The sequence below is a fragment of the Ranitomeya variabilis genome, chromosome 4, assembly GCF_051348905.1.
Source record: "Ranitomeya variabilis isolate aRanVar5 chromosome 4, aRanVar5.hap1, whole genome shotgun sequence".
Taxonomy (NCBI): Eukaryota; Metazoa; Chordata; class Amphibia; order Anura; family Dendrobatidae; genus Ranitomeya; species Ranitomeya variabilis.
Window position 1 is genome coordinate 511,928,228 of NC_135235.1, and position 23,820 is coordinate 511,952,047.

The window sequence follows — 23,820 nt, forward strand, 5'->3', positions numbered from 1 at the left end:
ACTTTCCAGCTCGATCCTGGAGGAGCTGGTGCTGATGTCATTATTGATTGGTGATTTCATCTTATTATTGTTTGGAAATTTTATCCTCAGAAAAGAAAAAAAAACCTTGATTTTCGCATCATTACAGATGGAGTAGTAAGGGTTCCATCATTTCAATCAATATGTTCTGAGCACAAATTTGATTTGGTTAATAAGACATCATGTGCCCGCTGTTACTGGGTTCAAAGCAAAGGTTCACTATAAAAGATGGCAAGTAATGGGACAAGATGGTCGGTTAACCTGATGGACAAATCCTGGTGAATTTGGTTAGCTGGTCGCTTCAGATTGCCCAAAAAACATCTGCCAGCTCCAATATCTTCAACCACTACTGATACTATAACATGGTCTAACTTTTTGGATCTGGCTGGCTATGGAAGCATCCAGACGGGCAAATGCAGAAATCCCAGATTAAAACAGAGGCTTCATGGTACACATATACACCAAGGAAGGACACATAAGACAGCAGTATAAGTCAGAGGCCAGGTGTCTCCGATGTATGGCACTCTACGAATATGCATACTCACACAGGCAAAGAATAGCATAGTCCATTCTGGCCAATAGATATAGTTAATATATATGCTGGGAATTTTCCTTGTAAATGTGTGAGTGAATCTACCCAAACTGTCCCTCGCAGTCTGACTTACTAAAGCGTGTCCCGGCAGAGTCTCCGATCCATTAGATACTGTGGTGCTTTTTCCTCAAATGGATTACTCTGTTTCACCGAAGCATGCTAATTATATCATTTCTGGCTAATCGAAAAAGTCAGAGAGTAAGAAAAGGGACAAATCTAAATAAAATATGCTGCGCCAGAGAGGGATTCATATACACAGAAGACTAAGATCCCCGCAACAAACAAGAAAATGGGACCCCATTAGGGGCTCTTAAAGGGAACCTGTCAGCCCGTTTTTTCAATATGAGCTAAAAATAGCGTTCAATAGGGTCTGAGCTGGGCTTTACAATAGTGCCTTTATTATCCCCTGATTCCCCACCTTTGCTGCCAAAATACCTTAGTAAACTCGCCGTTTTCGGCTGTCAATCACCCCGGTCCGGTCCGATGGGCATGGGCTAATCTCCGATTCTCCCCGCTTTTCACTAAGAAACTTCTTCCCGGCGTTGGTGTTGCATTTCGTGCCTGCGCATTATGCTTTGCCTTTGCCAACTGTGGGCATAGCATACAGCACATCATTGCGCATGCGTGGGTTTTCACTGTAACCTGTGTGCCCCGGAAAAGTTTACCGGCATCCAGGACAACACAATTTGCATATCTAGACTTCAGTGGCACAGAGGTTACAGTGAAAACCCGCACATGCGCAATGACGTGCTGTATACTTTGCCAACAGTTGGGCAATACATACTGCGCATGCGCTAGAGCCTAATGCACTGCGCAACCGCAAAAAATGAGCGCAATCTGTGCTATTCACAGATCGAGTTACGTCTGATACGTTGAGGAGCGGGGGAGAGACAGCGATTTGGCAACGCCCATCGGACTGGACCGGGGTGATTGACAGCCGAAAACGGCAAGTTTACTAAGGTATTTTGGTAGAAAATGTGGGGAATCGGGATAATAAAGGCACTATTGTAAAGCACAGCTCAGGCCCTATTGAACGCTATTTTTAGCTCATATTGAAAAAACAGGGTGAAAGGTTCCCTTTAACAAAAAAACGATTCAGAAACAAGACCCCCAGTAAGGGATGAGACCAACTAGAGCTGGGCTCCAACAGCAAAACGATGGCCTGAATTTATGGTTAGCAAGTGGTGCAGGCTAAAACCAAGGTACTAAAATTATAACATAAAATTATGGAAAAAAATAAAGCTATAAAAAGCCCTCCTCATCAGCGCCTCCCACCGCCTTCACATCAACAAGTCATCTGTTTGTCTACTCGCAGACAATGGAAAGCACCTGTGAGTAGCAGATATCTTTCATTGTCTAAAGAAACACTATGGTAACAGTCCAATTTGACAAATATTTCCACGGGGTACTAACATCAAATGAAATCTCAAGCAAGGCCTTAACTTTAATGGCTGCTGGGGTTGCAGTCATACCAGGCCGGCCCTGCAGCCTAGGGGCAACCTACCAGATCCCCATGTTCTAGGGACGACTACAGTGTGACCCCCATGTTCTAGAGATGATTACAGTGTGATCTCCATGTTATAGATATGATGACAGTGTGATCCCCATGTTATAGATACGATTACAGCGTGATCTCCATGTTCTAGAGATGATTACAGTGTGATCCCCATGTTATAGAGATGATTACAGTGTGATCTCCATGTTATAGAGATGATTACAGTGTGATCCAGTAGTTATAAATATGATTACTGTGTGATCTCCATGTTATAGAGATGATGACAGTGTGATCCCCATGTTATAGAGATGATGACAGTGTGATCCCCATGTTATAGAGATGATGACAGTGTGATCCCCATGTTATAGATATGATTACAGCGTGATCTCCATGTTCTAGAGATGATTACAGTGTGATCCCCATGTTATAGAGCTGATTACAGTGTGATTGCCATGTTATAGAGATGATTACAGTGTGATCTCCATGTTCTAGAGATGATTACAGTGTGATCTCCATGTTATAGATATGATTACAGTGTGATCCCCATGTTGATATGATTACAGTGTGATCCCCATGTTATAGATATGATTACAGTGTGATTTCCATATTATATAGATGATTACAGTGTGATCTCCATGTTCTAGAGATGATTACAGTGTGATCCCCATGTTGTAGAGATGATTGCAGTGTGATCCCCATGTTATAGATATGATTACAGTGTGATCCCCTTGTTTTACATATGACTACAGTGTGATCCCCATGTTATAGAGATGATTACAGTGTGATCCCCATGTTATAGATATGATGACAGTGTGATCTCCATGTCATAGAGGATTACAGTGTGATCCCCATGTTATAGATATAACAGTGTGATCTCCATGTTATAGAGATGATTACAGTGTGATCCCCATGTTATAGATATGATGACAGTGTGATCTCCATGTCATAGAGGATTACAGTGTGATCCCCATGTTATAGATAGAACAGTGTGATCTCCATGTTATAGAGATGATTACAGTGTGATCTCCATGTTATAGAGATGATTACAGTGTGATCCAGTAGTTATAGATATGATTACTGTGTGATCTCCATGTTATAGAGATGATGACAGTGTGATCCCCATGTTATAGAGATGATGACAGTGTGATCTCCATGTTATAGATAGAACAGTGTGATCTCCATGTTATAGAGATGATTACAGTGTGATCCAGTAGTTATAGATATGATTACTGTGTGATCCCCATGTTATAGAGATGATGACAGTGTGATCCCCATGTTATAGAGATGATGACAGTGTGATCTCCATGTTATAGAGATGATGACAGTGTGATCTCCATGTTATAGAGATGATGACAGTGTGATCCCCGTGTTATACATATTATTACAGTGTGATCCCCATGTTATAGATATGATTACAGTGTGATCGCCATGTTATAGAGATGATTACAGTGAGATCCCCGTGTTATACATATTATTACAGTGTGATCCCCATGTTATAGAGATGATGACAGTGTGATCCCCATGTTATAGAGATGATGACAGTGTGATCTCCATGTTATTGATATTTTAGTAAGATCGCCATGTTATATTTATGATGGCAAACCCTGCAGTGAAGTCTTTGTTTGTGTATTGATCGCGGTCCGGCTATTACTGACTCCATACATAACTGCGGCCTGTGGTAGTCGTTGCCTCCTAATAACAATGACTTGTTAGAAGCACAGAATGCTTGTCTAGCAACAAATGATGCTGATGTATGACTCCTGCCGGCCGCAGCCAATCCCGTCGCCTCCTCCGTCCTTATATCGCTGCTCCATCTATTTATACCTGGACTCCTGGTATATCTATTTCTGGAAACCTCTGCCCCTGCACACGCAGATCTGTCCTCATCGCTGCTCTCTGGACAAGTTACTATCTGACGCTTCCAATATTTGTCATTATTTAAAGGGCGCAGATTCCCAAATACCGGGGCGTTCTCAGATGGGTGCCACGTACACGCTGTTCTGGGTATTATGCCATGATCACCACCACGCTCCGTAGATGAGACAACATAGGCACGCAATCCTAGCTGGCACTGAGAGCTGACGATGTAGCACAATGCAGATACATTTCCCATCTACCTCTTTATGAATCAGATGATGCACTTATTCTCCCTGCAGTCCTACGTAAAACTACAACTACATAACAGGGAAAATTAACTCACTATGACTGACAAATTGCAGTCCTATGTAAAATTACAAAAAAAAATTCCATATAACAAGTGATGGTAACTATTATTTTAAACATGGTCCTATGTAACATCAGAAATAACCAACAGTAAGATTATAATACTGCAGTCCTATGCAATACCAAAATGTATACACACTATACTTCACTGAAAAATAAAGGTGGAAACGCAGTCCCATGTAAAAACAAAGAAAACACCCTGTATCATGATAATATTGTTGTTGCCTTTGCAGACCTGTGTAAAATCACATTTAACACATTGTGACATTGCAATGAAATTGGATAACCCACAGTCCTATGTAAAACCACAGATAACATAAGACATCACAGCAGCAAGTGAAGATCAATCACCTGATTGACCTGCTACAGATAACACAGAGCACTGAGCTAAGTCAACTAACAGTCCTATGTAAACCATCAAAAAACACAGATTAATAACAATGAACCATGCCAAATGACAAGCTCGGCTCTGCTGCACCTGTAGGCCGCGGTACAAGGAGCTGAGCCTTAAAGGCAGGGAGAAGATGTGCAGGCGATCACCAGCAGGTTCGCCAGTACAAGTCGCCAGCTCCTTCCATTGTCTCTCTTCGGATGACAGCATTACAGCAGACGCACTCAGTATTGGGTGTCATCAGGTCACTAACACAAGCCGTCGGCCCATATACAATGATGATCAATAGGCGGTAAATAGATCGCCATGTTTACTGATACGTGGGATCTCATGGCATAGTAAATACACAGTCGTTAAGGGCAACCTGCATAACCACAGATTCCACTGTATACTAAACCAGGCAGCATACGGTCTATATGTCTGTATACTAAACCAGGCAGCATACGGTCTATATGTCTGTATACTAAACCAGGCGGCATACGGTCTATATGTCTGTATACTAAACCAGGCAGCATACGGTCTATATGTCTGTATACTAAACCAGGCAGCATACGGTCTATATGTCTGTATACTAAACCAGGCTAGGTCTATATGTCTGTATACTAAACCAGGCAGCATACGGTCTATATGTCTGTATACTAAACCAGGCGGCATACGGTCTATATGTCTGTATACTAAACCAGGCGGCATACGGTCTATATGTCTGTATACTAAACCAGGCGGCATACGGTCTATATGTCTGTATACTAAACCAGGCAGCATACGGTCTATATGTCTGTATACTAAACCAGGCGGCATACGGTCTATATGTCTGTATACTAAACCAGGCAGCATACGGTCTATATGTCTGTATACTAAACCAGGCAGCATACGGTCTATATGTCTGTATACTAAACCAGGCGGCATACGGTCTATATGTCTGTATACTAAACCAGGCAGCATAGGTCTATATGTCTGTATACTAAACCAGGCAGCATACGGTCTATATGTCTGTATACTAAACCAGGCGGCATACGGTCTATATGTCTGTATACTAAACCAGGCGGCATACGGTCTATATGTCTGTATACTAAACCAGGCAGCATACGGTCTATATGTCTGTATACTAAACCAGGCGGCATACGGTCTATATGTCTGTATACTAAACCAGGCAGCATAGGTCTATATGTCTGTATACTAAACCAGGCAGCATAGGTCTATATGTCTGTATACTAAACCAGGCAGCATAGGGTCTATATGTCTGTATACTAAAGCAGGCAGCATAGGGTCTATATGTCTGTATACTAATCCAGGCAGCATAGGTTCTATATGTCTGTATACTAAACCAGGCAGCATACGGTCTATATGTCTGTATACTAAACCAGGCAGCATACGGTCTATATGTCTGTATACTAAACCAGGCGGCATACGGTCTATATGTCTGTATACTAAACCAGTCAGCATACGGTCTATATGTCTGTATACTAAACCAGGCGGCATACAGTCTATATGTCTGTATACTAAACCAGGCGGCATACGGTCTATATGTCTGTATACTAAACCAGGCGGCATACGGTCTATATGTCTGTATACTAAACCAGGCGGCATACGGTCTATATGTCTGTATACTAAACCAGGCAGCATAGGTCTATATGTCTGTATACTAAACCAGGCAGCATACGGTCTATATGTCTGTATACTAAACCAGGCAGTATAGGTTCTATATGTCTGTATACTAAACCAGGCAGCATAGGGTCTATATGTCTGTATACTAAACCAGGCAGTATAAAGTCTATATGTCTGTATACTAAACCAGGCAGCATAGGGTCTATATGTCTGTATACTAAACCAGGCAGTATAAAGTCTATATGTCTGTATACTAAACCAGGCAGCATAGGGTCTATATGTCTGTATACTAAACCAGGCAGTATAAAGTCTATATGTCTGTATACTAAACCAGGCAGCATAGGGTCTATATGTCTGTATACTAAACCAGGCAGTATAAAGTCTATATGTCTGTATACTAAACCAGGCAGCATAGGGTCTATATGTCTGTATACTAAACCAGGCGGCATACGGTCTATATGTCTGTATACTAAACCAGGCAGCATAGGGTCTATATGTCTGTATACTAAACCAGGCAGCATACGGTCTATATGTCTGTATACTAAACCAGGCAGTATAGGTTCTATATGTCTGTATACTAAACCAGGCAGCATAGGGTCTATATGTCTGTATACTAAACCAGGCAGTATAAAGTCTATATGTCTGTATACTAAACCAGGCAGCATAGGGTCTATATGTCTGTATACTAAACCAGGCAGTATAAAGTCTATATGTCTGTATACTAAACCAAGCAGCATAGGGTCTATATGTCTGTATACTAATCCAGGCAGCATAGGTTCTATATGTCTGTATACTAAACCAGGCAGCATACGGTCTATATGTCTGTATACTAAACCAGGCAGCATAGGGTCTATATGTCTGTATACTAAACCAGGCAGCATAGGTTCTATGTCTGTATACTAAACCAGGCAGCATAGGGTCTATATGTCTGTATACTAAACCAGGCAGTATAAAGTCTATATGTCTGTATACTAAACCAGGCAGCATAGGGTCTATATGTCTGTATACTAAACCAGGCAGTATAGGTTCTATATGTCTGTATACTAAACCAGGCAGCATAGGGTCTATATGTCTGTATACTAAACCAGGCAGTATAAAGTCTATATGTCTGTATACTAAACCAGGCAGCATAGGGTCTATATGTCTGTATACTAAACCAGGCAGTATAAAGTCTATATGTCTGTATACTAAACCAAGCAGCATAGGGTCTATATGTCTGTATACTAATCCATGCAGCATAGGTTCTATATGTCTGTATACTAAACCAGGCAGCATACGGTCTATATGTCTGTATACTAAACCAGGCAGCATAGGGTCTATATGTCTGTATACTAAACCAGGCAGCATAGGTTCTATGTCTGTATACTAAACCAGGCAGTATACGGTCTATATGTCTGTATACTAAACCAGGCAGCATACGGTCTATATGTCTGTATACTAAACCAGGCAGCATAGGGTCTATATGTCTGTATACTAAACCAGGCGGCATAGGGTCTATATGTCTGTATACTAAACCAGGCAGCATAGGTTCTATATGTCTGTATACTAAATCAGGCAGCATACGGTCTATATGTCTGTATACTAAACCAGGCGGCATACGGTCTATATGTCTGTATACTAAACCAGGCAGCATACGGTCTATATGTCTGTATACTAAACCAGGCAGCATACGGTCTATATGTCTGTATACTAAACCAGGCGGCATACGGTCTATATGTCTGTATACTAAACCAGGCGGCATACGGTCTATATGTCTGTATACTAAACCAGGCAGCATAGGTCTATATGTCTGTATACTAAACCAGGCAGCATACGGTCTATATGTCTGTATACTAAACCAGGCAGCATACGGTCTATATGTCTGTATACTAAACCAGGCAGTATACGGTCTATATGTCTGTATACTAAACCAGGCAGCATAGGGTCTATATGTCTGTATACTAAACCAGGCAGCATACGGTCTATATGTCTGTATACTAAACCAGGCAGCATATGGTCTACATGTCTGTATACTAAACCAGGCTGCATACGGTCTATATGTATACTAAACCAGGCAGCATAGGTCTATATGTCTGTATACTAAACCAGGCAGCATAGGGTCTATATGTCTGTATACTAAACCAGGCGGCATACGGTCTATATGTCTGTATACTAAACCAGGCGGCATACGGTCTATATGTCTGTATACTAAACCAGGCAGTATACGGTCTATATGTCTGTATACTAAACCAGGCGGCATACGGTCTATATGTCTGTATACTAAACCAGGCAGTATACGGTCTACATGTCTATATACTAAACCAGGCAGCATACGGTCTATATGTCTGTATACTAAACCAGGCAGTATAAAGTCTGCATGTCTATATACTAAATCAGGCAGCATAGGTCTATATGTCTGTATACTAAACCAGGCGGCATAGGGTCTATATGTCTGTATACTAAACCAGGCGGCATACGGTCTATATGTCTGTATACTAAACCAGGCTGCATAGGGTCTATATGTCTGTATACTAAACCAGGCGGCATACGGTCTATATGTCTGTATACTAAACCAGGCTGCATAGGGTCTATATGTCTGTATACTAAACCAGGCAGCATACGGTCTATATGTCTGTATACTAAACCAGGCGGCATACGGTCTATATGTCTGTATACTAAACCAGGCAGCATACGGTCTATATGTCTGTATACTAAACCAGGCAGTATACGGTCTACATGTCTATATACTAAACCAGGCAGCATAGGTGTTGTGAATTGTGCTCTTGGGCTCCCTCCGGTGGTTGTTGGTGGTAGTGCAGTTGTCTTGGGGTTGTAATCCAGGGCAGGTGTTTCTGCTGATTGCAGCTCTATTAGGTATTTAGGTGTGCAGGATCGATGAGTCCGTGCCAGTTGTCCATTGTACTTGGAGGGATTGCATCTCTCTCTGGTTCCTCATGCCCTGCTGCCAAATTCAGCTAAGATAAGTGTCTGGTTTTTGTCTCTGTGCACACATGCAGTGTGCTTTGCAATTCAGTGCAATTCATTGTGTTTTTGTCCAGCTTAGACTTTGTTTGGATTTTTCAGTCATGCTGGATTCTCAGGAGATGCAGATATACTTTCTATGTCTTTAGTTAGATGTAGAATATTTGTATTATCTGCTGTGGATATTTTTAGGATTTTTATACTGACCGCTTATAATTCTGTCCTATCCTTTTCTATTTGGCTAGAAGTGCCTCTTTTGCTAAATCCTGTTTTTCTGCCTGCGTGTGTCTTTCCTCTTATACTCACAGTCAATATTTGTGGGGGGCTGCCTATCCTTTGGGGTTCTGCTCTGAGGCAAGATAGAATTCCCATTTCCATCTATAGGGGTATTTAGTCCTCCGGCTGTGTCGAGGTGTCTAGGACGTGTTAGGTACATCCCACGGCTACTTCTAGTTGCGGTGTTAGTTTAGGGTTTGTGGTCAGTACAGGTACCACCTACTCCTGAGAAAGTCTCTCATGCGGCTCCAAGGTCACCGGATCATAACAGTAACAGTACAACTGGCCAACAATGAGTTAAATGTATCTCAGAAGAAGGGAAGAAAGAGCCATTTTTTTTTCTGTAGCCTGCTTTGTCTTTTCTTCCCTCTTTTCCTCTGGGTGACTGAGGAGTCTTGTGCTAGCATGGATGTTCAGGGATTAGTTTCTCGTGTAGACCAGCTTGCTGCTAGGGTACAGGGTATTTCTGATTATATTGTTCAGACTCCGCTTTTAGAGCCTAGGATTCCTACTCCTGATTTGTTTTTTGGGGACAGGTCCAAATTTTTGAGTTTTAAAAACAACTGTAAACTGTTTTTTGCTCTGGAGCCTCGTTCCTCTGGTGATCCCATTCAGCAGGTTAAAATTGTTTTCTCCCTGCTGCGTGGCGACCCTCAGGATTGGGCATTTTCCCTGGAATCTGGGAATCCGGCCTTGCTTAATGTAGATGCCTTTTTTCAGGCTCTAGGATTATTATATGATGAACCAAATTCTGTGGATCAAGCGGAGAAGACCTTGTTTACCATGTCTCAGGGTCAAGAAGCGGCAGAATTGTATTGTCAGAAATTTAGAAAATGGTCTGTGCTGACTAAATGGAATGAGGATGCTTTGGCGGCAATTTTCAGAAAGGGTCTTTCTGAATCTGTTAAAGATGTTATGGTGGGGTTTCCCACGCCTGTTGGTCTGAGTGATTCTATGTCTCTGGCCATTCAGATTGATCGGCGCTTGCGGGAGCGCAGAACTGTGCGCGCTGTGGCGTTGTCCTCAGAGCAGATGCCTGAGCCTATGCAGTGTGATAGGATTCTGTCTAGAACGGAACAACAAGGATTCAGACGTCAGAATAGGTTGTGTTTTTATTGTGGCGATGCTTCTCATGTCATTTCAGTCTGCCCAAAGCGTACAAAGAGAATCGCTAGTTCAGTTACTATCGGAACTGTACAACCTAAATTTCTGTTATCTGTGACCTTGATCTGCTCATTGTCTTCATTTTCTGTCATGGCGTTTGTGGATTCAGGCGCCGCTTTGAACTTAATGGACTTTGAATTTGCCAGGCGTTGTGGTTTCCCCTTGCAGTCTTTGCAGAACCCTATTCCTCTAAGGGGCATTGATGCTACACCTTTGGCTAAAAATAAACCCCAGTTTTGGACACAGGTGACCATGTGCATGGCGCCAGCCCATCAGGAAGATTGTCGTTTTCTGGTGTTGCATAATTTGCATGATGCTATTGTGCTAGCTTTTCCATGGTTGCAGATACATAATCCTGTGTTTGATTGGAAGTCTATGTCTGTGACTAGTTGGGGTTGTCAGGGGGTTCATAATGACGTTCCTGTGATGTCAATCTCCTCTTCCTCCTCTTCTGAAGTTCCAGAGTTTTTGTCTGATTTTCAGGATGTATTCGATGAGCCCAAGTCCAGTTCCCTTCCACCGCATAGGGACTGTGATTGTGCTATTGACTTGATTCCAGGCTGTAAGTTTCCTAAGGGCCGACTTTTCAACCTGTCTGTGCCGGAACATACCGCCATGCGGAGTTATGTTAAGGAGTCTTTGGAGAAAGGGCATATTCGGCCATCTTCTTCACCGCTGGGAGCGGGATTTTTTTTTGTTGCTAAGAAGGATTGCTCCTTGAGACCCTGTATTGATTATCGCCTCTTGAATAAGATCACGGTCAAGTTTCAATACCCTTTACCTTTGCTTTCCGATTTGTTTGCCAGGATTAAGGGGGCTAGTTGGTTTACTAAAATTGACCTTCGGGGGGCATATAATCTTGTTCGTATTAAGCAGGGTGACGAATGGAAAACTGCGTTTAATACGCCCGAAGGCCATTTTGAATACCTTGTGATGCCATTCGGGCTCTCTAATGCTCCATCTGTTTTTCAGTCCTTCATGCATGATATCTTCCGGAATTATCTTGATAAATTCATGATTGTATATTTGGATGACATCTTAATTTTTTCCGATGATTGGGAGTCTCATGTGAAACAGGTCAGGATGGTATTTCAGATCCTTCGTGACAATGCTTTGTTTGTGAAGGGGTCTAAGTGTCTCTTTGGAGTGCAGAAGGTTTCTTTTTTGGGCTTCATTTTTTCTCCCTCATCTATAGAGATGGATCCGGTTAAGGTTCAGGCCATTCATGATTGGATTCAGCCCACATCCGTGAAGAGCCTTCAGAAATTTTTGGGCTTTGCTAATTTTTATCGCCGTTTCATTGCTAACTTCTCCAGTGTGGTTAAACCCCTGACCGATTTGACGAAGAAAGGCGCTGATGTAACGAATTGGTCCTCTGCGGCTGTCTCTGCCTTTCAGGAGCTTAAATGCCGATTTTACTTCTGCCCCGGTGTTGCGTCAGCCAGATGTTTCTCTTCCGTTTCAGGTTGAGGTTGACGCTTCTGAGATTGGGGCAGGGGCCGTTTTGTCTCAGAGGAATTCTGATGGTTCCTTGATGAAACCGTGTGCCTTCTTTTCCCGTAAGTTTTCGCCTGCTGAACGCAATTATGATGTCGGCAATCGGGAGTTGTTGGCTATGAAGTGGGCGTTTGAGGAATGGCGACATTGGCTTGAGGGAGCCAAGCACCGTATTGTGGTCTTGACCGATCATAAAAATCTGATTTACCTCGAATCTGCCAAACGGCTGAATCCTAGACAGGCTCGATGGTCCCTGTTTTTCTCCCGTTTTGATTTTGTGGTCTCGTATCTTCTGGGTTCTAAGAATATTAAGGCTGATGCCCTCTCTAGGAGTTTTTTGCCTGATTCTCCTGAGGTACTTGAGCCGGTCGGCATTCTGAAGGAAGGGGTGGTCCTTTGTGCCATTTCCCCTGATTTGCGACGGGTTCTGCAGGAATTTCAGGCTGACAAACCTGACCGCTGTCCAGTGGGGAAACTGTTTGTTCCTGATAGATGGACTAGTAGAGTGATTTCTGAGGTTCATTGTTCTGTGTTGGCTGGCCATTTTGGTATTTTTGGTACCAGAGATTTGGTTGGTAGGTCCTTTTGGTGGCCTTCTTTGTCGCGTGATTTGCATTCTTTTGTGCAGTCCTGTGGGACTTGTGCGCGGGCCAAGCCTTGTTGTTCCCGTGCTAGTGGGTTGCTTTTGCCTTTGCTGGTCCCTGAGAGGCCCTGGACGCATATTTCTATGGATTTTATTTCAGATCTTCCGGTTTCCCAGAAGATGTCGGTTATCTGGGTGGTTTGTGACCGGTTTTCTAAGATGGTTCATTTGGTGCCTTTGCCTAAATTGCCTTCCTCTTCTGATTTGGTTCCGTTGTTTTTTCAGCATGTGGTTCGTTTGCATGGTATTCCGGAGAATATTGTGTCCGACAGAGGTTCCCAGTTTGTTTCTAGGTTTTGGCGGGCCTTTTGTGCTAGGCTGGGCATTGATTTGTCTTTTTCTTCCGCATTTCATCCTCAGACAAATGGCCAGACCGAGCGAACTAATCAGACTTTGGAAACTTATTTGAGATGCCTTGTGTCTGCTGATCAGGATGATTGGGTGGCTTTCTTGCCATTGGCCGAGTTCGCCCTTAATAATCGGGCTAGTTCGGCTATCTTGGTTTCGCCCTTCTTTTGTAATTTTGTTTTTCATTCTTGTTTTTCTTCGGGGCAAGTTGAACCTTCTGATTGTCCTGGTATGGATTCTGTGGTTGACAGGTTGCAGCAGATTTGGGCTCATGTGGTGGACAATTTGGTGTTGTCTCAGGAGGAGGCTCAGCGTTTTGCTAACCGTCGTCGGTGTGTTGGTTCCCGGCTTCGGGTTGGGGATTTGGTCTGGTTGTCTTCCCGTCATGTTCCTATGAAGGTTTCTTCCCCTAAGTTTAAGCCTCGGTTTATTGGTCCTTATAGGATTTCTGAGATTATCAATCCGGTGTCTTTTCGTTTGGCCCTTCCGGCCTCTTTTGCCATCCATAATGTTTTCCATAGATCTTTATTGCGGAAATATGTGGTGCCCGTTGTTCCCTCTGTTGATCCTCCTGCTCCTGTGTTGGTTGATGGGGAGTTGGAGTATGTGGTTGAGAAGATTTTCGATTCTCGCTTTTCAAGGCGGAGGCTTCAGTACCTTGTCAAATGGAAGGGTTATGGCCAGGAGGATAATTCTTGGGTTTTTGCCTCTGATGTCCATGCTGCTGATTTGGTCCGTGCCTTTCATCTGGCTCGTCCTGATCGGCCTGGGGGCTCTGGTGAGGGTTCGGTGAGGGGGGGGGGTACTGTTGTGAATTCTGCTCTTGGGCTCCCTCCGGTGGTTGTTGGTGGTAGTGCAGTTGTCTTGGGGTTGTAATCCAGGGCAGGTGTTTCTGCTGATTGCAGCTCTATTAGGTATTTAGGTGTGCAGGATCCATGAGTCCGTGCCAGTTGTCCAGTGTACTTGGAGGGATTGCATCTTTCTCTGGTTCCTCATGCCCTGCTGCCAAATTCAGCTAAGATAAGTGTCTGGTTTTTGTCTCTGTGCACACATGCAGTGTGCTTTGCAATTCAGTGCAATTCATTGTGTTTTTGTCCAGCTTAGACTTTGTTTGGATTTTTCAGTCATGCTGGATTCTCAGGAGATGCAGATATACTTTCTATGTCATTAGTTAGATGTAGAATATTTGTATTATCTGCTGTGGATATTTTTAGGATTTTTATACTGACCGCTTAGAATTCTGTCCTATCCTTTTCTATTTAGCTAGAAGTGCCTCTTTTGCTAAATCCTGTTTTTCTGCCTGCGTGTGTCTTTCCTCATACTCACAGTCAATATTTGTGGGGGGCTGCCTATCCTTTGGGGTTCTGCTCTGAGGCAAGATAGAATTCCCATTTCCATCTATAGGGGTATTTAGTCCTCCGGCTGTGTCGAGGTGTCTAGGACGTGTTAGGTACATCCCACGGCTACTTCCAGTTGCGGTGTTAGTTTAGGGTTTGCGGTCAGTACAGGTACCACCTACTCCTGAGAAAGTCTGTCATGCGGCTCCAAGGTCACCAGATCTTAACACATAGGGTCTATATGTCTGTATACTAAACCAGGCGGCATACGGTCTATATGTCTGTATACTAAACCAGGCAGCATACGGTCTATATGTCTGTATACTGAACCAGGCAGTATACGGTCTACATGTCTATATACTAAACCAGGCAGCATACGGTCTATATGTCTGTATACTAAACCAGGCAGTATACGGTCTACATGTCTATATACTAAACCAGGCAGCATACGGTCTATATGTCTGTATACTAAACCAGGTGGCATACGGTCTACATGTCTGTACACTAACCCAGGCAGCATATGGTCTATATGTCTGTATACTAAATCAGGCAGCATACGGTCTATATGTCTGTATACTAAACCAGGCAGCATAGGGTCTATATGTCTGTATACTAAACCAGGCGGCATATGGTCTATATGTCTGTATACTACATGGGTCGGTAGGTCAGTGCACTTCACCAGGAAATGTATAGGATTTAAATGTCTGTATAGTATCATCAGGCAGAGAATAGGGCAGTCTGTGTACTAAACTGGGAAGTATATAGGGTTTATATGTCTATATACCACACTAGCCAATGTATGGGTCTACATGTCTGTATTTTACACCAGGCAGTGTACGGGGGTCTCTATGTCTGTATACTACACCATGCAGTGTACTGGGGTCTATATGTCTGTATACTACACCAGGCAGTGTACTGGGGTCTATATGGGGTCTATATGTTTGTATATTACACTAGGCAGTGTACGGGGGTCTATATGTCTGTATGTATGCATGGGGATAGGTCACTTTCTATGTTTTGTTTCTGTTACTCTATTCTAATTTAGTCCACGTGCAGTAGTGGGTTACCACTGCTATATACTATATTTATGGATATTTGTAATAATATGATATGTGTATTGATATATACGGAATATTCCTGTTTGTATAAATAAAGAATCATATTTTATCTAATTTGGATCGTGTTTGTGACTTCACTATCTCAGTTGGTTGTATGCTGTCTCATGTGAAGAGGATCATAGTTAGTTGTTATAGAGGAACTATTTTGGTGGTCTACGGGGATCTATATGTCTGTATACTACACCAGGCAGTGTACTGGGGTCTATATTTCTGTATACTACACCAGGCAGTGTACTGGGGTCTATATGTCTGTATACTACACCAGGCAGTGTACTGGGGTCTATACGTCTGTATACTACACCAGGCAGTGTACGGGGGTCTACATGTCTGTATACTACACCAGGCAGTGTACTGGGGTCTATATGTCTGTATACTGCACCAGGCAGTGTTCAGGGGTCTATATACTACACCAGACAGTGTACTGGGGTCTATATGTCTGTATACTACACCCGGCAGTGTACCGGGGTCTATACGTCTGTATACTACACCAGGCAGTGTACGGGGGTCTACATGTCTGTATACTACACCAGGCAGTGTTCGGGGGTCTATATGTCTGTATACTACACCAGGCAGTGTACTGGGGTCTATATATCTGCATACTACACCAGGCAGTGTTCGGGGGTCTATATATCTGCATACTACACCAGGCACTGTACGGGGGTCTACATGTCTGTATACTACATCAGGCAGTGTACTCGGGTCTATATGTCTGTATACTACACCAGGCAGTGTACTGGGGTCTGTACGTCTGTATACTACACCAGGCAGTGTACGGGGGTCTACATGTCTGTATACTACACCAGGCAGTGTACTCGGGTCTATATGTCTGTATACTACACCAGGCAGTGTACTGGGGTCTGTACATCTGTATACTACACCAGGCAGTGTACGGGGGTCTACATGTCTGTATACTACACCAGGCAGTGTACTGGGGTCTATATGTCTGTATACTACACCAGGCAGATTACTGGGGTCTATATGTCTGTATACTACACCAGGCAGTGTACTGGGGTCTATATGTCTGTATACTACACCAGGCAGTATATAGGATCTACTGTATATGTCTGTATACCTCACCAGGCAGTATACGGAGGTCTATATGTCTGTATATCTATATGTCTGTATACTCCACCAGGCAGTGTACGGGGGTCTACATGTCTGTATACTACACCAGGCAGTGTTCGGGGGTCTATATGTCTGTATACTACACCAGGCAGTGTACTGGGGTCTATATATCTGCATACTACACCAGGCAGTGTACGGGGGTCTACATGTCAGTATACTACACCAGGCAGTGTACTCGGGTCTATATGACTGTATACTACACCAGGCAGTGTACTGGGGTCTATATGTCTGTATACTACACCAGGCAGTGTACGGGGGTCTACATGTCTGTATACTACACCAGGCAGTGTTCGGGGGTCTATATATCTGCATACTACACCAGGCACTGTACGGGGGTCTACATGTCTGTATACTACATCAGGCAGTGTACTCGGGTCTATATGTCTGTATACTACACCAGGCAGTGTACTGGGGTCTGTACGTCTGTATACTACACCAGGCAGTGTACGGGGGTCTACATGTCTGTATACTACACCAGGCAGTGTACTCGGGTCTATATGTCTGTATACTACCCCAGGCAGTGTACTGGGGTCTGTACATCTGTATACTACACCAGGCAGTGTACGGGGGTCTACATGTCTGTATACTACACCAGGCAGTGTACTGGGGTCTATACGTCTGTATACTACACCAGGCAGTGTACGGGGGTCTACATGTCTGTATACTACACCAGGCAGTGTTCGGGGGTCTATATGTCTGTATACTACACCAGGCAGTGTACTGGGGTCTACATGTCTGTATACTACACCAGGCAGTGTTTGGGGGTCCATATGTCTGTATACTACACCAGGCAGTGTACTGGGGTCTATATGTCTGTATACTACACCAGGCAGGATATTGGATCTACTGTATATGTCTGTATACTCCACCAGGCAGTGTAAGGGGGTCTATATGTCTGCATACTACACCAGGCAGTGTACTGGGGTCTATATGTCTGTATACTACACCAGGCAGATTACTGGGGTCTATATGTCTGTATACTACACCAGGCAGTGTACTGGGGTCTATATGTCTGTATACTACACCAGGCAGTATATAGGATCTACTGTATATGTCTGTATACCTCACCAGGCAGTATACGGAGGTCTATATGTCTGTATATCTATATGTCTGTATACTCCACCAGGTAGTGTAAGGGGATCTATATGTCTGAATACTACACCAGGCAGTATACAGGGGTCTATATGTCTGTATACATGACGTATATGAAGTCTATTTGCCTGTAGATTAAACCAGGCAGTATATAGAATCATACTACACCAGGCAGTGTATGGGTCTATACATCAGTATACTACACCAAGCAGTATTAGTCTATACAAATGTATAGTACACGAGGTAGTATAAGGCATATATACATCTGTGTACTACAACACGTAGTATATAGAGTCTAATCGTCTGTATACCACACCAAGCACTATATGTCTGCATACTACACTGGGCAGTAAATGGGGGTCTATACGGCTGTATACCATAAAAGGCAGTGTGATCACTGATCTCAGTGTAGATGAAGGCCCATTAATTCTAGAACATTATCCTAAAATGTGACTGACATTACCGACATTGTCACTGTGCAACCATCATTGGGTCACTAACATTTTCATGCTGATCACCCGCTCATTACAAAGGGTTATTATCTCCTTTTATTATCCACCACTGTGGATCAAATAGCTCCGTAGGCCTTTATATACCTGCAGGACAGGAAACCTGCAGCCAACAAAGCCATAGAGACAAAGCAAGCCGGATTATCTATATGTACAAGGCCGTATATACAGTGTATACACACAGCACATGGAGGAATGATCAGTGCAGAAAACAAGCAGTGTGGTGTGTGTCTACAGCATGTACATACCCACAATGTACAGTGATGTGTGCAACCCCTCCAGGAATGGTATACGTATGCATGTGAGGATAGATGGATAGATATGAGACGGATAGATAATGGATAGAGGGATACAGATAGATAATAGTTAGATATAGACAGAAGAGTTCACATTATTATGTAAGCATATATACATGTATTACTGTACCACGAGCCTCAACCCTTTGTCTACATGTACTGTACATAAAATAGAAATATAAATAGATAGATGATATCTATGTGTTTGTCCAGAATACTTACAGCCATGCATTCTGTTACTTTGTATCTATATCCACTTTCTATATGTACGTATGTATGTACACAGATGTGTCTGCCAATGAGGTGCCCCTATATTTATATGGATGTATGTAAGGATGGATACATAGATACACACATGGACGATGAGATAGATAGATAGATAGATAGATAGATAGATAGATAGATAGATAGATAGATAGATAGATAGATAGATAGATAGATGATAGCTAGATATGGGACAGACAGACATATAGATAGCTATGGGGTAGATGATAGATAGCTATGGGACACACAGACATATAGATAGCTATGGGGTAGATGATAGATAGCTATAGGACAGACAGACATATAGATAGCTATGGGGTAGATGATGGCTAGATATGGGACAGACAGACATATAGATAGCTATGGGGTAGATGATAGATAGCTATGGGACAGACAGACATATAGATAGCTATGGGATAGATGATAGATAGCTATGGGACAGACAGACATACAGACAGCTAGCTATGGGGCAGACAGACATATAGATAGCTATGGGGTAGATGATAGCTAGATATGGGACAGACAGACATAGATAGCTATGGGATAGATGAAAGATAGCTATGGGACAGACAGACATATAGATAGCTATGGGGTAGATGATAGCTAGATATGGGACAGACAGACATATAGATAGCTATGGGGTAGATGATAGCTAGATATGGGACAGACAGACATATAGATAGCTATGGGGTAGATGATAGCTAGCTATGGGACAGACAGACATACAGACAGCTAGCTATGGGGCAGACAGACATAGATAGCTATGGGATAGATGATAGATAGCTATGGGACAGACAGACATATAGATAGCTATGGGGTAGATGATAGATAGCTATGGGACAGACAGACATATAGATAGCTATGGGATAGATGATAGATAGCTATGGGACAGACATATAGATAGCTATGGGATAGATGATAGCTAGATATGGGACAGACAGACATAGATAGCTATGGGATAGATGATAGATAGCTATGGGACAGACATATAGATAGCTATGGGATAGATGATAGCTAGATATGGGACAGACAGACATAGATAGCTATGGGGTAGATGATAGATAGCTATGGGACAGACAGACATATAGATAGCTATGGGGTAGATGATAGCTAGATATGGGGCAGACAGACATAGATAGCTATGGGATAGATGATAGATAGCTATGGGACAGACAGACATATAGATAGCTATGGGATAGATGATAGATAGCTATGGGACAGACAGACATATAGATAGCTATGGGATAGATGATAGATAGCTATGGGACAGACATATAGATAGCTATGGGGTAGATGATAGCTAGATATGGGGCAGACAGACATATAGATAGCTATGGGATAGATGATAGATAGCTATGGGACAGACATATAGATAGCTATGGGGTAGATGATAGCTAGATATGGGGCAGACAGACATATAGATAGCTATGGGGTAGATGATAGATAGCTATGGGACAGACAGACATATAGATAGCTATGGGATAGATGATAGATAGCTATGGGACAGACATATAGATAGCTATGGGGTAGATGATAGCTAGATATGGGGCAGACAGACATATAGATAGCTATGGGGTAGATGATAGCTAGATATGGGACAGACAGACATATAGATAGCTATGGGGTAGATGATAGCTAGATATGGGACAGACAGACATATAGATAGCTATGGGGTAGATGATAGATAGCTATGGGACAGACAGACATATAGATAGCTATGGGGTAGATGATAGATAGCTATGGGACAGACAGACATATAGATAGCTATGGGGTAGATGATAGATAGCTATGGGACAGACAGACATACAGACAGCTAGCTATGGGGCAGACAGACATATAGATAGCTATGGGGTAGATGATAGATAGCTATGGGACAGACAGACATAGATAGCTATAAGGCCCACAGACAGCTAGCTATGGGGCAGACCGACGGTGCCGCCGGTGACCTACCTCCACAATGAAGGTCTTCTCTTCCCCCAGCACAGTCGCCACCATACACTGCAGGACACACGTTCGGAGGCACAATCCCAGCAGCTTGAGTCTCCGTCTCTTGAGGCCAGGCTCAGCCATCACGGTGGCTCTGGGTGGAGGAGCTGCGGCAGCTACATGGGGCTCACATGCACACACACCCGGGGACAGAGGGGCCCCGCTGCGCTGGCGAGGATGCTGGGTGCCGCCGCGGCTGCCGTTATTTGGTAGGCATGACAGCCCTGCGGGCAGGTGAGGCGCCCATCCCCGGGACAATAGCGGGGAGGGGCGGGCCGACCTCGGCGTACCGAGCAGCCAGCTCTCTGTCACATCACACGGCGGCTTCTCATAGTAGCGAGCGGGGGGAAGAGATGATGCCCTAGTAACAGGCGCACCGAGGAGAAGAGTCACATAGCGCGGGCCAATGGGCGAGAGGGGCGGGGCCAGCACTGAGTGATGCGGGGCGGAGGAAGGAGAGAGGGCTCCGGCCAATAGGAGGTAGGGGGCGGAGCCATCGCTGGCTGGATACAGGCCTGATGCTGAGGAGAGAGACACGTGACTCCTCTGATACCTGATGCTGCTGCTCATAATAAATAATGGCAGTGTTATTATTATTAACCCCTTGTCTGCGCAGACAGCGCTCACCGCCATAGTGATTCTCAGACCGTTGTTTTCGGGACACTTTGTACTTCATGGTATCAGTAAAAGTAGGCTGCTAAAATTTGCACTTATTTATGAAAATATGGGAAATGGATGAAATATTTAGAATGTTCCAATTTTGAATATTTATGCACCTAAAACAAACAGGAAGCCCGTTATTTAGGGACCATTTCAATTTGGGAAAGACTGAGAGGGGCCTATAAGCTGTAAAAAAAAAAACCTTAATGACCCCATTTTAAAAACTGTTATTCTAAACTGCATTCAGAACGTTTAACCCTTAAGGAGCTTCACAGGAATTAACACAAAGCGGAGAATCAAAAAATGAAAAATGATAATTTTTCACTGAAATATTGCTTTAGCTCCAAATGGTTAATTTTTAAGTGTGTGTAAGAGGACAATTTGTCGGGTAGGTGTTCCTGAGTACAATGATGCCTCATGTGGCTGGATGCGGCTGTTTGGGCACGTGGGAACAGATTACGGACCCCGGGTCACATTTGTGGAGCCCTTGAGATGCAAAAAAAAGCAGTAATCTCCCAAAAGCCAATGAGTGTTTTTATCCCACAAGTGTTATTGAAAACATAATGCAGGGGACGCTGCAGAGCGAAAATCACAATGTTCCTCCAGAGATGCCATTGTGGTGCATCATTCAGATGTCTTGGGTGGGATGTGCTGCATGGGTACAGTGCTGCCCACTGAGCCAGCGTCCTGCCCACTGAGTCAGCGCGCTGCCCACTGAGCCAGCGTGCTGCCCGTGGCACAAATGGCATCTTTATAGGGACCTTCTTTTTTTACTGGTTGGGGGAATTGTTGTCGGGGAATTATCCTACTGACATCACTGCCCTCCTCTTCCTGGAGATGTCTGACCAAGCCATGTTTTTGGGGAGACCTTTTGGGTTTTTACATTTGGTGCCGTAGACGACTGTAAATTGTGTCGCAGGGGCCTTTAGCAAAGGACTTTAATAGAGAAGGTATCAAAATACAAATAATATCCTTTGCGAACAAAAGTTGTACAAGGTCCTACACCAGATTACCGCTGACTCCTAGTATGTGGAGGGAGCATTCTAGAGTAATTCGCCTCATACAGTCTACAAGGATTCTGCTGTGGCTCTTTAGCTAAGCTTATATAGTATGAAGCTGTACTGGGCTCTCTTGTTTGTAACATACTGTCTAAACCTGGGTCTCCTCTTAAAGGGAATCTGTTACCTCATTTTGCCGCTATAAACTGTGGCCACCATCATTAGGGGCTTATCTACACATTTTGTGATGCTGTACATAAGCCCCCAATATAACCTGAAAGATAGGAAAAACAAGTTAGATTGTACTCACCCAGGGGCGGTCCGGTGTGATCCGGATCCGATGGACGTTGCAGGTCCGGGTCCGGCACCTCCCATCTTCATGCGATGATGTCCTCTTCATTCTGTCGCAGCTCCTGCACAGGCGTACTGATTTGCCCTGTTGAGGGCAGAGCAAAGTACTGCAGTGCACAGGCACCGGAAAAGGACAGAGAGGCCCAGCGCCTGCGCACTGCAGTACTTTGCTCTGCCCTCAACAGGACAAATCAGTATGCCTGCGCAAGAGCTGCGACAGAAGAAAGGAGGATGACGACATAGTATGAAGATGGGAGGTGCCGGATTTGGACCTGCAACGCCCATCGGACCGGACCGCAGCGGGACCGCCCCTGGGGGAGTATAATCTAACTTGTTTTTCTTATCTTTCAGGATACATCGGGGGGCTTATCTACAGCATTACAGAATGCTGTAGATAAGCCCCTGATGGCAGTGGCCACAGTTTATAGCGGCAAAATGAGGTGACAAATTTCCTTTAAAACCATCTCATCTATAAAGATATTTTGTTCAGGGGTATAAAACTGGCAAAAACGTTTGGCACACATTATGGGACCTTTGGGGGGAGAGTGACTGTTATTTTCATAGTGCAGAAATGTGTGGATCAGCTCAAATTGTGTCCTGGTCATTCAGTGAATCGGGCTGTTGTATAGCTACCTGCATCAATTCAGGTAGTGTGGGACCTGAGACGATGGGGAGTACAGACCTAACATTGTGTAGCGCCCCCACTGCTGCAGGGCCGAGGGGTACCCGGTACCGGGCCTCTGAGTCTCTGTTCTGGGGTTGTCACGGTGGCTAGGCCCCGGCCCGTGACCCTGCCGAGGGGCGCACAGTAAAATGGTAGGGATCGGTGTAAATGGATGATGATAATGGTGCAGTTGTGGGGTGCAGGTCG

At 43.9% G+C, this 23,820-nt stretch overlaps 1 protein-coding gene across 2 annotated transcripts in view; it reads right to left on the reverse strand.

The window, feature by feature from the left end:
• The window catches only part of MMP24 (matrix metallopeptidase 24), a 239,951-nt gene extending 218,603 nt beyond the window's left edge, over positions 1-21,348 (reverse strand). Inside the window, exon 1 of one of the 2 annotated variants that reach the window (XM_077252106.1) lies at positions 20,905-21,348. In XM_077252106.1, coding sequence (XP_077108221.1) covers positions 20,905-21,024 — 120 coding nt within the window. In that variant the 5' untranslated portion in view covers positions 21,025-21,348. The remainder of the gene's footprint in view (positions 1-20,904) is intronic. The other variant, XM_077252105.1, reaches the window with a different exon arrangement.
• Between the last annotated feature and the right edge of the window lie 2,472 nt (positions 21,349-23,820).